This window comes from Pholcus phalangioides, unplaced genomic scaffold, assembly GCF_987345545.1.
Source record: "Pholcus phalangioides strain wild (caught in Gottingen) unplaced genomic scaffold, Ppha-v1.0 ptg000015l_1, whole genome shotgun sequence".
In the NCBI taxonomy this organism is placed as follows: Eukaryota; Metazoa; Arthropoda; class Arachnida; order Araneae; family Pholcidae; genus Pholcus; species Pholcus phalangioides.
The window spans coordinates 117,796,701-117,812,303 of record NW_028301608.1 but is presented as its reverse complement, the minus strand read 5'-3'; the positions used below and the strand labels follow the sequence as shown (position 1 = coordinate 117,812,303).

At 44.8% G+C, this 15,603-nt stretch overlaps 6 protein-coding genes and 1 non-coding gene across 7 annotated transcripts; 4 read left to right on the top strand and 3 right to left on the bottom strand.

Moving 5' to 3' along the window:
- Nucleotides 1-1,589: 1,589 nt before the first annotated feature.
- Nucleotides 1,590-1,964, top strand: LOC149077850 (histone H2A). The gene has a single exon (XM_089242418.1). It carries the CDS (start codon nt 1,590-1,592, stop codon nt 1,962-1,964), a length of 375 nt encoding a protein of 124 aa, XP_089098544.1.
- A 503-nt stretch (nt 1,965-2,467) lies between these two features.
- On the bottom strand, nt 2,468-2,878 carry LOC149077849 (histone H3). Its single transcript, XM_089242417.1, has one exon. The coding sequence runs from the start codon at nt 2,876-2,878 to the stop codon at nt 2,468-2,470; it is 411 nt and encodes a 136-aa protein (XP_089098543.1).
- A 1,321-nt stretch (nt 2,879-4,199) lies between these two features.
- LOC149077848 (histone H4) lies at nt 4,200-4,511 on the bottom strand. The gene has a single exon (XM_089242416.1). It carries the CDS (start codon nt 4,509-4,511, stop codon nt 4,200-4,202), a length of 312 nt encoding a protein of 103 aa, XP_089098542.1.
- A 585-nt stretch (nt 4,512-5,096) lies between these two features.
- LOC149077847 (5S ribosomal RNA) lies at nt 5,097-5,215 on the top strand. The gene has a single exon (XR_016194272.1). It is a non-coding gene; the product is annotated as a 5S ribosomal RNA (ribosomal RNA).
- A 754-nt stretch (nt 5,216-5,969) lies between these two features.
- Nucleotides 5,970-6,344, top strand: LOC149077846 (histone H2B). The gene has a single exon (XM_089242415.1). The coding sequence runs from the start codon at nt 5,970-5,972 to the stop codon at nt 6,342-6,344; it is 375 nt and encodes a 124-aa protein (XP_089098541.1).
- Nucleotides 6,345-8,332: 1,988 nt separating this feature from the next.
- Nucleotides 8,333-8,707, top strand: LOC149077845 (histone H2A). The gene has a single exon (XM_089242414.1). It carries the CDS (start codon nt 8,333-8,335, stop codon nt 8,705-8,707), a length of 375 nt encoding a protein of 124 aa, XP_089098540.1.
- A 503-nt stretch (nt 8,708-9,210) lies between these two features.
- LOC149077844 (histone H3) lies at nt 9,211-9,621 on the bottom strand. Its single transcript, XM_089242412.1, has one exon. The coding sequence runs from the start codon at nt 9,619-9,621 to the stop codon at nt 9,211-9,213; it is 411 nt and encodes a 136-aa protein (XP_089098538.1).
- Nucleotides 9,622-15,603: the final 5,982 nt, after the last annotated feature.

Genomic DNA, 15,603 nt, shown 5'->3' with positions numbered 1-15,603 from the left:
CCCCTTATTTTTCCGCCCGCGGCGCCCCCGCGAGGGGTTCCCCAGGTAAGGTATAGCTTCGCAACAATACTTTCTACCACACAATAGATATACCACGTGATATGTTCGGCGCAACAATATTTAAAATATCATTATCTGCCTCCGAATATATTCTCTTGAGTCCAGCGTCTTATCCATTAGGCCACAACGACACAGTCATCTGTTACAATTAACACGATTACGTTATAAACTGCTACAATAATTTTTTAGCAAAAAAAATTCTGTGCCGATACGATACTTTTGAAAGGTAAATTATCATACGATAACAATTTGTAATTATTATAATAAATAACAATTAATTATCATAGCCAAATGCAGATTCGAACAGTAGATTCCCTTTGCGATTTATTTATTTTACATACAATATGTATTTTACATTTATTCATTACATTTATATATTTTACATACAATTTATTTCATTATCATTACAATACTACAATCATTACATTAATTTATTTCATTATAATAACCAAATGCAGATTCGAACCCATGACTTTCATAAACACTAGGCTCAAGATTCGTGTCCGTCGTCGTAACCATTACGCCACTAGACACGACATACATCATTCCTAGTTAGCTACTGAAAGTCAGCGATGCAAAGAAACGAGAAATGCCAACTTCTTTTTTTTTTTTCTGTTTCAATTTCACACAAAAATAGGAAATTATAATTTCACTACAATCTACGTTCATGAACAATTAAATATTCATTTATGATTTCATACTTCTTTTGTGAATATAAACATTATTTCCAGTATTTCGCATGCGTCCCACTTTGTTTCAATTTCATTTTAGCCCCCAGTGTATTATATTAACACATCTCGTTTCGCCAAGTTTATTTACTTCATTTTAGCCTTTCCTTCATTTACCCTAACGTTTCACATTCATTTTGTGCATATAAACATTATTTTAGTATTTCCCATGCGTTCACTTTGTTTCAACAAGTTCATTACCTTTCAGCTCTTTGTGCATACCAGCATCATATTAGAATATCTGTGCTTTGTGCCGCCTTTAAACTCGTTTTTTCTTGGAAGTTCAGCCCATTAAGCAAAAAATAAGTATAGAACCGAATGCTAAATATGAATAAAATAATTTATTTCCTTGAAAATTAGAAAACTTTTCTGTCCCGTATACGGGACGTCAGTAATCTTTAACTTCAACGACGAAAGAGACATGCCATACATGCAGTAGTGCTAAACAAACACCACCTCTAATAACAAAAGGAAAAAAAGAAATAAGTTTCATTTAAAAACGAAGAAATGTATGGGGGGGGGGGGGGGAAAGAGAAGAGAAACCGTTAATACGGGGAGGGAGAAGGAAATGCGGGTCATATAGTCAGCGGAACCTTTTAGTTTTATCGATTATTATTCGGTTCAAAACTACGAAGGCGTTTCTCGTCTACAACTACGACGAACGCGGATCGCGAAAACGCCAAAAAGGGGCACTATTGGCTGAAAGGAAAACAAGGAAGGCAGAGCTCTCAGGCTGATATTGGCGGCGCCAAAAAAAAAGCGCGAAGCGCGATTCCGATCATTTTTTAGGAAAAATTAAACATGTCTGGACGTGGAAAAGGAGGAAAAGTGAAGGGGAAGAGCAAGACCAGGTCTAGCCGTGCCGGTCTACAATTTCCCGTCGGCCGTATCCACCGTCTCCTTCGAAAAGGCAACTACGCCGAGAGGGTAGGTGCCGGAGCTCCGGTATACCTGGCCGCCGTCCTGGAATACCTGGCCGCCGAAGTTCTCGAATTGGCAGGAAATGCAGCGCGAGACAACAAGAAAACCAGGATCATTCCCAGACATCTGCAGCTGGCGATCAGGAACGACGAAGAGTTGAACAAGCTCTTGTCCGGAGTGACCATAGCTCAGGGAGGAGTGCTGCCCAACATCCAGGCAGTTCTCTTGCCCAAGAAAACCGAAAAGAAAGCTTAAGTCAAGCGAGAGAGGAAGAAAAAAAAAAAAAGGCCCTTATCAGGGCCAATAAATCACGCAAAGAGGTCACGCTAAATCGCATTGTTTAATAATAATAACACAGTCGCCTCAATGTCCCCCGGGGAAATTAGAGACTGGTTCCGAAACACAATCGCATTGTCCGCTGGGGATAGCCACGCCCAGACCATAAAAGTGACCCCCCAGTAAACAAAGCAACTCTATTCGAATCCGGCGAGTCTAGAAGTCTGGGTTGGGTGAGGCACAATAGTAATAAAATACAGCGTCACATTTCTCTCAGCGCTGCGCGCAAAACAAAAAACAAAAAAAAAAAACATACGTGGCTTGTCCTAACTTTCTTTTCTAATCAATCAGAAAAATTTCATGTATGGATTAAAAAAAACTATTTCAACTCGTGTGTGGCAATGCGAATGAAAAGGCGCACCTCTTTGCATGTGTTGGCCCTTAGAAGGGCCGTTTTTTTTTTCCTACTCCTCCTTCACGACTTAAGCTCGTTCACCCCGGATCCTACGTGCAAGCTGAATGTCTTTGGGCATGATGGTAACTCTCTTGGCGTGGATAGCGCACAAGTTGGTATCTTCGAACAGACCGACGAGATAGGCCTCGCTGGCCTCCTGCAAAGCCATGACAGCAGAGCTCTGGAAGCGCAAATCGGTCTTGAAGTCCTGGGCGATCTCACGGACGAGGCGCTGGAAGGGCAATTTCCTAATGAGCAATTCCGTCGACTTCTGGTAACGACGGATCTCTCTGAGGGCCACGGTACCGGGCCTGTAACGATGGGGCTTCTTCACTCCCCCCGTCGCCGGGGCACTCTTACGAGCAGCCTTGGTCGCGAGCTGTTTCCTGGGGGCCTTGCCTCCGGTACTCTTTCGGGCAGTCTGCTTGGTCCTAGCCATGTCTGCGTATCGATGAAAGAAACGTCTGAACGCGTTGAGAGCAAGACGATAAATGTTTCTCCTCAATTTTTCCACAATGACAGAAGCGCCAAATTCAAAGTGTAACGGACGACTACGCCGCGATTGGTCGATTTCGAAACCGAGAAACGCGATTGGCTGAAACGAAGCGCAAAGGGAATCTACTGCAAAAAAACGAGAAATTACTGATCATTTCGTTACGTGAGTGCAAGCGAACATGTCCGAAGGTGCACAACCAGCTCAATCTGCCGCGCCAGCCGCCTCGACCCCGAAGAAAAAGGGGGCGAAAGCTGGCAGCAAGAAACCGAAAGCTGCTCCCTCTCATCCGAAAGTATCGGAAATGGTGAACAGTGCCATCACCAGTCTTAAAGAACGGGGCGGATCTTCACTGCAGGCCATCAAGAAGCACATCGGTGCCCAGTACAAGGTGGACGTGGACAAGCTTTCACCCTTCATCAAGAAGTACCTGAAGAGCGCCGTAGTCAGCGGAGCCCTGGTTCAGACCAAGGGCAAGGGTGCCACCGGATCTTTCAAATTGAGCGCATCCGGGCAGAAGAGCAAGGAACCCTCTGCCGCTGCCAAACAGGTGAAGAAACCCAAGAAGGAAGGCGCTTCGAAAAAACCCAAATCCCCCAAGAAGACCGCAAAGCCCAAACAGAAGTCCGAGAAAAAGAAAGCAGCCCCCGCAAAGAAATCGACGGTCAAGAAATCTGCTCCGAAGACCAAGTCTCCGAAAAAAGCAGCCAAACCATCGAAACCGAAAGCGGCGAAGCCGAAAAAAGCAAAGTCCACTCCGAAAAAGACGACGGCAAAGAAAGCAAAAAAATGAGGGAGTAAGCCCAAGGCTTGAAGGAAAAAAAAAAAAAGGCTCTTTTCAGAGCCAAGAAATGTTTGTGAGAAGGTGCCGAACTCGCATATAAATATATGATACGTGTTATCATGATAATATATAAATACATAACATAAATAATCAACGCGATTTTGTTATTAAAGCGCGCGAACACAAATATATATATATATATATATATATAGAACATAAAGCCCCTTACGAGGTCTGACGAGACCTCGCAGCTCTGGGGGGGGGGGGGGGGCCCGTATAGTACTTGACCTTTGACGAAAGTACGATTACAGCAATATTTTTTTTGTAATAAATATTTAGTACCAACCCTTTAAGTTTAGTTTTTTAAACATATTTAACAAAGTTATGCGACTCAGTTTCAACCTATCATATATTTTTTGGCCCTGAGAAGGGCCTTTTTTTTTTTCTCCTCCGCGTCTTCTATGAAAACCGCATATGCTGTTTTTAACCGCCGAAACCGTACAGGGTTCTGCCTTGTCTCTTCAGCGCATAGACCACGTCCATGGCGGTGACGGTTTTCCTCTTGGCGTGCTCGGTGTAAGTGACAGCATCCCTGATAACGTTCTCGAGGAAAACTTTGAGAACTCCACGGGTCTCTTCGTAAATGAGACCGGATATACGTTTCACACCACCACGACGAGCCAAACGACGGATGGCGGGTTTCGTAATGCCCTGGATGTTATCGCGAAGAACTTTACGATGTCTCTTCGCTCCTCCTTTGCCCAAACCTTTTCCTCCCTTGCCTCGACCAGACATGTTGAATTTGCGAAATCTGAAGCAGAAATGAAAGGAAATCGACAATAATCACGATCTCTGTCTCGAAAGCGCGGAGCTGACGTCACCGCTGTCTAACGGGCATTGGTCCGCCGACGAGGCGTTATTCGATTGGTCGATAAAAGACTTGATTTATCCCCCCCCTTTGACAGGAGGGGGGGGGGGAACCGTTATTTCTTCCCCCCCCCCTCCAGAAAATTATCGCAGCAGCACTGAAAGTTGGCGGAATCGATGCCTACTGTAAGAGTACAGATTGAACTGGAAAAAGAAAACAACATTTTCGGCGGAAACTAGAGAATGTCTTAAACATTTTGCGCAAAAAAGAAAAATTGTAGAAGGGCCCTTAGGCGGAATTCCTCACATGTCCGTCAACCAGCTTGTGCGTCTGCGCTTTCGGCAGATGAAAGAGCCTCCTTTGTGATGTCATCAATTAGAGTACCAGTGTGATGTGACACCATCTGTGCCCCAACTCCCACGGGAAGAAAGGAACAAAGCAGCGGAAATGGACGGGCTCCTTTGAATAGATTTTATGATCACTTAAGAAGTGTGAAAAGAGCATTATGTATCGCCAACGGCCATACCATGCTGAAAACACCGGTTCTCGTCCGATCACCGAAGTTAAGCAGCATCGGGCGCGGTTAGTACTTGGGAGGGTGACCACCTGGGAACACCGCGTGCTGTTGGCATCACTTTTCTTTCTTTTTTTAAATCGGTAAGTAACATAATTTTCCAATAATTTAATTTAAAAATATGTGTATGTGGGGGGGGGGGGGGAAGAAGAGAGGGAATAAAAGAAAATTAAACAAATTAATATACTATACGGCCAGTGATATGGGCCTATATGGCTCTGCTTAGTGCTGCCATCTACTGTTGGAATTTTTTTTCCTTTCAGTAATTTCTTCTAATCCCACAATCCATGGCAAATTTCTTTAATAAGATTTAATTTCAAAATATTCAAATTAAAGAAAAATTAAATTTATTTCAAATAAATCAGTGATTCATATACGATTCTACTTAGCACTGCGAGATACTGTTGGCATCATCATATAAATCCTCTTTTTTTATTTATTTGATAATTATGTTTAATCGGATAATCCAATACATAACATTTTCCACAAGCGATTGAATTTTGAAATCTGTGTGTGTGTGTGTGTGGGGGGGGGGGGGGGGGGGGGGTTTGGAAAGGAAGCGGGGGGGGGGGAACAAATTCAATTTCTTAGGTAATTCAGTTCCCGAAGGCGAAGTTGATATATGACTCTGCTCAGTGCTGCCATCTACTGGTGAACAATACGAATTCCCTTCCCCCATTGTTTATATTTGAGATTGGGTTGCGGAAAATCACAAATGAGAAACTTCACTTGTGGAGTAAACTTGAAATCCTTTCGTTATGAAAAAATTTCAAAATTTTTTAACACATTTTCGTAATTTTTTGCAGGTAAAATGCCGCCACAACCTTCAGGAAAAGCTGTGAAGAAAGCCGGAAAGGCCCAGAAGGCTGTCCGTGCTGGAGACAAGAAAAAAAGGAAGAAGCGAAGGAAGGAGAGCTTCGCAATCTACATCTACAAGGTTCTGAAGCAGGTCCACCCAGACACCGGGATATCTAGCAAGGCTATGTCAATTATGAACTCCTTCGTAAATGACATCTTTGAAAGAATTGCAGCGGAATCATCACGACTGGCCCACTACAACAAGAGAAGCACCATCACCAGTCGAGAAATCCAAACTGCAGTGCGGCTGTTACTCCCCGGAGAACTCGCCAAGCACGCAGTGTCTGAAGGAACGAAAGCTGTCACCAAATACACCAGTTCAAAGTAACTTCTTTTCGTTCAGGGTGGGGGGGAAAAAAAAAGGCCCTTTTGAGGGCCAATAAATCGAGTAAGAAGGTTTAACCCTGGTCGCAAACGACTTGTTGCCTAACATAACGGTAATTTAATATAGCAATAATATAATGAGGTGTAATGTAACGTTAGGAGTGCTTACCTTTCATGAAGAAGAAACCAACAATCCTTGTGAATTTATCCCTGGAAAAAAAAAAACATAAATAAATAAGCTATTCGAGCATGCATATATATATATATATATATATATATAAAATCAATGAAATTTCTGCGAAAGAAAAATGTGATGGATGGGGGAAAAAAAAAAGAAGAAACTGTCTTGGGTGGGATTCGAACCCATGCTCGCGTGGAACCGGAATGAAAATTCAAATAAAACCCCCTTATTTTTCCGCCCGCGGCGCCCCCGCGAGGGGTTCCCCAGGTAAGGTATAGCTTCGCAACAATACTTTCTACCACACAATAGATATACCACGTGATATGTTCGGCGCAACAATATTTAAAATATCATTATCTGCCTCCGAATATATTCTCTTGAGTCCAGCGTCTTATCCATTAGGCCACAACGACACAGTCATCTGTTACAATTAACACGATTACGTTATAAACTGCTACAATAATTTTTTAGCAAAAAAAATTCTGTGCCGATACGATACTTTTGAAAGGTAAATTATCATACGATAACAATTTGTAATTATTATAATAAATAACAATTAATTATCATAGCCAAATGCAGATTCGAACAGTAGATTCCCTTTGCGATTTATTTATTTTACATACAATATGTATTTTACATTTATTCATTACATTTATATATTTTACATACAATTTATTTCATTATCATTACAATACTACAATCATTACATTAATTTATTTCATTATAATAACCAAATGCAGATTCGAACCCATGACTTTCATAAACACTAGGCTCAAGATTCGTGTCCGTCGTCGTAACCATTACGCCACTAGACACGACATACATCATTCCTAGTTAGCTACTGAAAGTCAGCGATGCAAAGAAACGAGAAATGCCAACTTCTTTTTTTTTTTTCTGTTTCAATTTCACACAAAAATAGGAAATTATAATTTCACTACAATCTACGTTCATGAACAATTAAATATTCATTTATGATTTCATACTTCTTTTGTGAATATAAACATTATTTCCAGTATTTCGCATGCGTCCCACTTTGTTTCAATTTCATTTTAGCCCCCAGTGTATTATATTAACACATCTCGTTTCGCCAAGTTTATTTACTTCATTTTAGCCTTTCCTTCATTTACCCTAACGTTTCACATTCATTTTGTGCATATAAACATTATTTTAGTATTTCCCATGCGTTCACTTTGTTTCAACAAGTTCATTACCTTTCAGCTCTTTGTGCATACCAGCATCATATTAGAATATCTGTGCTTTGTGCCGCCTTTAAACTCGTTTTTTCTTGGAAGTTCAGCCCATTAAGCAAAAAATAAGTATAGAACCGAATGCTAAATATGAATAAAATAATTTATTTCCTTGAAAATTAGAAAACTTTTCTGTCCCGTATACGGGACGTCAGTAATCTTTAACTTCAACGACGAAAGAGACATGCCATACATGCAGTAGTGCTAAACAAACACCACCTCTAATAACAAAAGGAAAAAAAGAAATAAGTTTCATTTAAAAACGAAGAAATGTATGGGGGGGGGGGGGGGAAAGAGAAGAGAAACCGTTAATACGGGGAGGGAGAAGGAAATGCGGGTCATATAGTCAGCGGAACCTTTTAGTTTTATCGATTATTATTCGGTTCAAAACTACGAAGGCGTTTCTCGTCTACAACTACGACGAACGCGGATCGCGAAAACGCCAAAAAGGGGCACTATTGGCTGAAAGGAAAACAAGGAAGGCAGAGCTCTCAGGCTGATATTGGCGGCGCCAAAAAAAAAGCGCGAAGCGCGATTCCGATCATTTTTTAGGAAAAATTAAACATGTCTGGACGTGGAAAAGGAGGAAAAGTGAAGGGGAAGAGCAAGACCAGGTCTAGCCGTGCCGGTCTACAATTTCCCGTCGGCCGTATCCACCGTCTCCTTCGAAAAGGCAACTACGCCGAGAGGGTAGGTGCCGGAGCTCCGGTATACCTGGCCGCCGTCCTGGAATACCTGGCCGCCGAAGTTCTCGAATTGGCAGGAAATGCAGCGCGAGACAACAAGAAAACCAGGATCATTCCCAGACATCTGCAGCTGGCGATCAGGAACGACGAAGAGTTGAACAAGCTCTTGTCCGGAGTGACCATAGCTCAGGGAGGAGTGCTGCCCAACATCCAGGCAGTTCTCTTGCCCAAGAAAACCGAAAAGAAAGCTTAAGTCAAGCGAGAGAGGAAGAAAAAAAAAAAAAGGCCCTTATCAGGGCCAATAAATCACGCAAAGAGGTCACGCTAAATCGCATTGTTTAATAATAATAACACAGTCGCCTCAATGTCCCCCGGGGAAATTAGAGACTGGTTCCGAAACACAATCGCATTGTCCGCTGGGGATAGCCACGCCCAGACCATAAAAGTGACCCCCCAGTAAACAAAGCAACTCTATTCGAATCCGGCGAGTCTAGAAGTCTGGGTTGGGTGAGGCACAATAGTAATAAAATACAGCGTCACATTTCTCTCAGCGCTGCGCGCAAAACAAAAAACAAAAAAAAAAAACATACGTGGCTTGTCCTAACTTTCTTTTCTAATCAATCAGAAAAATTTCATGTATGGATTAAAAAAAACTATTTCAACTCGTGTGTGGCAATGCGAATGAAAAGGCGCACCTCTTTGCATGTGTTGGCCCTTAGAAGGGCCGTTTTTTTTTTCCTACTCCTCCTTCACGACTTAAGCTCGTTCACCCCGGATCCTACGTGCAAGCTGAATGTCTTTGGGCATGATGGTAACTCTCTTGGCGTGGATAGCGCACAAGTTGGTATCTTCGAACAGACCGACGAGATAGGCCTCGCTGGCCTCCTGCAAAGCCATGACAGCAGAGCTCTGGAAGCGCAAATCGGTCTTGAAGTCCTGGGCGATCTCACGGACGAGGCGCTGGAAGGGCAATTTCCTAATGAGCAATTCCGTCGACTTCTGGTAACGACGGATCTCTCTGAGGGCCACGGTACCGGGCCTGTAACGATGGGGCTTCTTCACTCCCCCCGTCGCCGGGGCACTCTTACGAGCAGCCTTGGTCGCGAGCTGTTTCCTGGGGGCCTTGCCTCCGGTACTCTTTCGGGCAGTCTGCTTGGTCCTAGCCATGTCTGCGTATCGATGAAAGAAACGTCTGAACGCGTTGAGAGCAAGACGATAAATGTTTCTCCTCAATTTTTGACATTGACATTGATATAACGTGTCGGTTGGGGTCCCGGAAGCCACTGTGGTAGTGGTCCATACCCCCTTCATCATTTCGCCGCCATCTGTGTAGCGGTTAAAGCGAGTAGCCATAGCGTTGTTACAGATTAATTATATATAAAGTTGTTCTCCTTATGAGAACTGGCGCCCCCTAGTGGAGGATTACAACGTTCAGAATGTTAGTTTCATCTTACAGTGTGGACAGTATGGACTAATATAGCAGTGGTTGTTTGCCATGATCGTTGGTTTTTTGCCTGATTCCGTCGCCCTTAGCTAGGGGTGGGGGGGGGGTAGTTTTCCCGAGTCGTGACCTTCCTTAGGAAAAATAAAAACGGGTGCTTCCAAGGGCCCAGGTGTTATACACCTGTTTGATCTTGTTCATTTGCGGTCATTTATTTGAGTTCGTTTATATCTACGTTTTATTTACAACATTATTCCCACCACCAGGGTATATATATGTTACATCAATGGATACGAGCAAAATTCAAATTCAATGTTTCGATAGAAATTTATTGCGAGTATCTACAAATTATTTACTATATAATTCCCGTCACCAATAGTTTTATATATATATATTTACATTATTTATAATCTATGTACACCGACTTACGTCGGGGGGATCAAGTAGGGGGGGGGGGGAGAAGAGTTCTCCTCTGCTCTCTTTCCTTCCCATTCAATAACACAGAGGCCATTCCAAATCTCGCCCAGTGGGTGGGAGACGGGGAAGGGGGACCCTGTTATCAGTTGTTCCTTAACACTTCTCCTTTTGTGTGTCTTCTATTGCTCCTATTGTTTGGTGCCGCGCTGCTCCTATTGTTGGGGTGCGATTTGCTCCTATTGAAGCGTAATTGAGCCTCGCTCCTTATCTAATGCTCTTCTTTACCTCTCTCCTCTCAGAGTTGTGAGTTTTCTTTCCTCTCCTCCTGTGCAATCGTAGAGATGGTGAGGGGGGGGAGAAGGTAGTTTCGTTTTCGGGTGCGAAGCAGAGTTCGGTTTCTGGAACTCTTGTTTATAGACCCGGAAGTTCGGGCCTTGTCATGTTCAGTATATTCTTGGGCCGTCTCCTGACCAGAAATTCTGCGCTGTCATAGTTAGAGATCTGTGCTAAATGCCAGTGTTCGGAGTTTTCTAGCGAGTCGAAGAATTTTGTAGCCAGTCTTTGGTTGTAATCGAAAATGGTTTCAAGTTTAATATCGTCCCTGATGTTCCGATTCCTGACATACCAGGGGGCCTTTAATGCTTTACGGATAAATTTGTTTTGTTCCCGTTCGATTTTTATGATGATAGAATCCCGGTTATAAAACCAACATATGGATCCGTAGGTCATTACTGGTCGGATGACCATTTTGTAAAGTATGATCTTGTTCTTAGTCGATAGAGCAATTTTGTGACGGATGATCTTGTTCATGTCACTAATCGTACGAGTGGCCCTTCTGACCGCTTCGTTGCAGTGGTGCGTGAATCTGAGGTTCTTGTCGAGGACAATTCCAAGGTATTTGGCCCTTGAGGACGGTTCAATTTGAGTGCCGCTGACGGTTAAAACTGCGCCCTGTGGCAAGTTTTCGGGGCGTACTCCTGTGATCCAGAGGAAAATCGTTTTTGATGCATTCAGCCTGGCCCTGCTATTAATGCACCATCTTTCTATCTCTCTCGTCGTCTCCTGAAGGGCTTCCAATGCCTTCAATGGGTTCCAGTGGCACTGGGCGACCGCGCTGTCATCAGCGTATAGAGCCGTGAGTCCCGTGGGACTCACGGGGAAGTCGTTCATATGATAATTGTGAAGTGCCGGTCCGAGAACGCTTCCTTGGGCAATTGATGCCCTTAATGGTCGCTCGGACGAGTAAGTTTCATTAATTTGGACTTTGAAGGTTCTTCCTTCAAGATAATTTTTTGTGAAATTAATTAAGCTGCGGGGTAAATCCATACCAATCAGCTTGTGCAATAGCCCGTTATGCCAGACCTTGTCGAAACTTTTTGATAAATCGAACATGGCTATTGCTGCGGTTTTACGATGCATTCGGACCCATTGAAGGTATTCGATGACCCTCAGGAGCTGAGTCGTGGTTGAGTGCCCACTCCTAAAGCCATGCTGTTCTGGGATGATGATGTTTCGATCCTCGTTGAATTTGTGGTATCTTTTTATTATTATACGTTCGAACACTTTGCTCAGGCAACTGAGCAAAGATATCGGGCGCCAGTTGGAGGCGAAGACCAGGTCCTGCCCAGCTTTGGGGATCAGCCTGATAACGGCAAATTTCCAGGACTTTGGGTAGTATTGGTGTCGTAACATTTCGTTAAAAAGTCTCGTGAGGATGTATACGAAATTTGGCGGAAGCTCCTTTATTGCACGGTTAGTGATCGTGTCGTAGCCTGGCGCCTTCTTGGTTTTCAGACCTTTGATTATTTTCTTTACCTCTTCTTCATCTGTTGGGTACAGCGCTGTGCCATACTCGAAATTGGCTGAGGCAAAGTATCTTTCGACGCTTCTATTGATCTTAAGTACCCTTTGAATAGGGGTATTGTCGTTCGGGCTGAATTGGTCCTCAAGGGAGTCCGCAAATACCTCGGCCCTGTCCTCGTCAGAGACCACCAGACCGTTGGGGCCGTGTATTGCTCTCATTGATTCGGCCTTTGGCTTACAAATTTTATACACTTTGAAGAAAGAGCCGTCTTCGCAGTTGGCCTCTTCTATGAAGTTACGGTACCGTTCTTGTACAAAGTTGCGTATTTCCTTAGTCACTTCTTTTTTCAGTTTCGTATAGTCCCTGTAGTTTTGACGTGTTCGGGCATTTTGCCAAGTTCTACGCTTTCTGTTCTTTTCTTTGATCATATGTTTCAGCCAGTGAGGCAAAGCCAGAGGGTCTCCGACTCGGGAGGGGGTCTGCGATGCGTTATCAACGGCATTTTTTATGGCTACTGTAATGTTGTCCACAGCTGTGTCAAGTTCTTGGGGGGTTCGGAACCAGCAGTCTGGCCCGGGGAGGAGCGCAAGTTGGCGCTTATATACCTCCCAGTTTGTGCGTTTCTTCGGTTTGTGGCCGTCGGGCAAAAGAAAGTCGATCTCCATGATGATCGGGATATGATCCGAGGACAAAATATCCTTAACCTCGATCGACATTGCTACGTTAAGGTTTTTCGTGAGGGCAATGTCGAGTGTGTCGGAATACATTCTATGATTTTCCGGGTGGTACGTGTGGGCGACTGTGCCAAAGGGGCGGATATTTTTGCTTTTGCAGTATCTTTCCAGAATCTTGCCGTGTTTGTTATAACCTCTGCTATTCCAAAACTTCGACTTGCAATTATAGTCACCCGCTAAGATGGCTGGATGTCTACAGTTGAAGAAGGTATCGAGGGGGACAAAGTCCAAATTATTTTGCGGGGGCTTATATACTGCTCCGAGTCTAATCACTCTGCGGCCTGTGCAGTGGATGTCCACGGCAAGGGTTTCAATGTGGGTGGAGTCCGGGAGATCGACAACTGTGTAGGCCAAATGCCGTTTGATAATTATTGCGACCCCTCCCCCGTGACCGGAGGTCCTATCTTTTCGGATGACGTCACAATTCGCCACTCTGATTGTGTCGTGGGGGCGAAGCCAAGTCTCATTTACCAACAAGACGTCGATGTTCAATTGCTCTATCGACTCTCGAACCTCGACCATGTCGTTTTTTATACTACGGGCGTTCCACGCCATTATCGTGAGGTTTTTAATATTTTGTACGTTTCTACTGGCCATTAAATAGAATTTTTTGTATCTCTACTAAGAATATGTTGAAGAAAATATTAATTTTTTCCTCTTTTGACTTCGCAAGTGCGATTTTTAGGAGACAGTTCGAGACTGTGGTCATTAGGGACCCAATGGGGAAATCGTCGGCCGTTCCCGTTGTGGTGCTGATATCGTTTTGTTTGTCAACATTGGCCCTGTCGCTAGGGGCGGTTACTATGGTGACTTCGATTTCTTTTTCCTTCCTGGCAGCAGGAGGGGTCGGTCTCTTATCTGCTCCGGTGACTTGGGCAGTTGTTGCTGGTTGCCAGGCAACCGTTCTGGCGGAGCGTGCCGGGAGGGGAGGAGGCGAAGAGGAAGAAGAAGAGGGGAGGGGAGAAGCTATTGTTTGGTGCTGCTCGCACTCTATTGTCTCCTTATCGCTGTTTCTCTCTCTCTCCTTCGTTCTCTCTCCTCTCTCCCTCGCGGGAGCTCGGTTCTTATCTCCCAACAGTTTCGCGCCAAGGGTTGCTCCCTCTGGGTTTCTTGGCGCTGTTCTTCGTGGCTCGTTGGGCTCGTTTGGATCTCGTGGAAAGTTATTGCTTTCCTTTCTCCCCTTGCCCCTGTTGTTCTTGGGGAACTGCTTACAGCCCCTGTAGGAGGCGGGGTGGGGGCCGAGACAGTTTACGCACTGCACGTTGCTCGCCCCCTTTTCTTTGTCGCATTCCGAGGAGTGGTGCTCCCCGGTACAACGAACGCATCGCGCCAAATTCCAACAATTTTTGGCGACGTGGCGCCATTTCTGGCAGGCGTGACATTGTACTACGCCCTGCCGTTTCCTGTAGGGCTCTATCTTTACCTTTAGGAAATTCAAATTGTCCAACTGGAAAATTTCCTTGCTTTTGGCGTTTTTTGGCAGCTCTACCAGCCAGATTGGCAAGAGAATTTGCTCCCTGTTGGGGTATCTGCCTCTGTAGCTTTTCAGTTGGGAAACTGCGTTGGGGGCGAAGCCTAATTCGGCGAGGGCTTCTTCGACCTCTTCTTTTTTCGCCTCCCGTTCGAGACCCTTAATCACGATTTTTATAACCCTATCCGATGGCAGGGTGTATGTACTGAATCGGATCCCGGCTGCTTCGAAGGCCTTCGTTGCAGCCCGGTGGTCCTTTTCACTACGCAAGTTTAGGATCAGTTCTTTGCCTGCTGTCCTACCCGTGTACGGGGCTTCGCAAATCCCCTTCAGGATTTCGTTAATTTGCCGCCAGTTACCATATTTGGTAATGTGAAGTGGCGGAATTTTGCCCTTGGACCTCCTGACTTCCTGCCACTCGTTGGGGTTGTCAGGGTCTGGGTCGTCTGTCTGGGCATCCGGGTGGGCGTTGTCGCCCTCGCTCGCCAGGGCCGCTTTATTTGTTTTGGTTATGCCCGCGCTCCCGGGGGTGTCATCTGCGCATGCGCTGGTTGTTGCGCTCTCGTTCGCAGCGCCATCTTTTGAGCCTGAGGGGCATGAGCTCGTCTGGGCGGTCACCATAGGGGTACTTTTCGGCTTTCCCTTTATCGTCGGGTCACCCCTATCGATCACAATTTTCTCGCTAATAATTTCAACCGATTTCGGTTTATCTTTTCCTTCCCCCTTCTTGGGATTCTTTTTTATGGGTTTTGCCCGGGTCTTGGCGGGGTCCTTACCCTTCTCTTCTTTTCTAAACTTACCGCATTTGGTAAAGTCGTCTTCGACCATAACTCTGAGGGCCCCGATCAATTCGATCTGGCTGGCCCCCAAGTCGTTATCGGTCGTGCATCCTTCGACAACGATCATCAATTCTAGAACTTTCCTAAACAGGACGTCCAGGCCGCATGGGACACTGTCCTCTTTTATGAGCTCGACGGCTCTACTCATATTGGGGCAGTACGTCTTGACTATGTCAAGTACGTCTGCTGTCGCATTCTCGAGGTCATCAATTTGTTCCTCGGGGGACTTGGCAAAATGCTCATCGAGCACGTACTTTATCGCGTTCCATCTGTCCACGCTGTCCTCATGAATAATATTCGTATGCACGTAGCATTCTCGAACTCTTACGGGAGCCATGGCTACTCGCGACATATATAATTATACAATTCTACACAGATCGCGGAGCAATAATGAAGCGGGTATTTTTAAGAGGACTTACCCATTGCCGCTGAAGCACACCAGA

Excerpts from the sequence above, each read along its gene's own strand:
- LOC149077848 (XM_089242416.1), bottom strand. The coding sequence starts at position 4,511 with ATGTCTGGTCGAGGCAAGGGAGGAAAAGGTTTGGGCAAAGGAGGAGCG.
- LOC149077845 (XM_089242414.1), top strand. The coding sequence starts at position 8,333 with ATGTCTGGACGTGGAAAAGGAGGAAAAGTGAAGGGGAAGAGCAAGACC.
- LOC149077849 (XM_089242417.1), bottom strand. The coding sequence starts at position 2,878 with ATGGCTAGGACCAAGCAGACTGCCCGAAAGAGTACCGGAGGCAAGGCC.
- LOC149077846 (XM_089242415.1), top strand. The coding sequence starts at position 5,970 with ATGCCGCCACAACCTTCAGGAAAAGCTGTGAAGAAAGCCGGAAAGGCC.
- LOC149077844 (XM_089242412.1), bottom strand. The coding sequence starts at position 9,621 with ATGGCTAGGACCAAGCAGACTGCCCGAAAGAGTACCGGAGGCAAGGCC.
- LOC149077850 (XM_089242418.1), top strand. The coding sequence starts at position 1,590 with ATGTCTGGACGTGGAAAAGGAGGAAAAGTGAAGGGGAAGAGCAAGACC.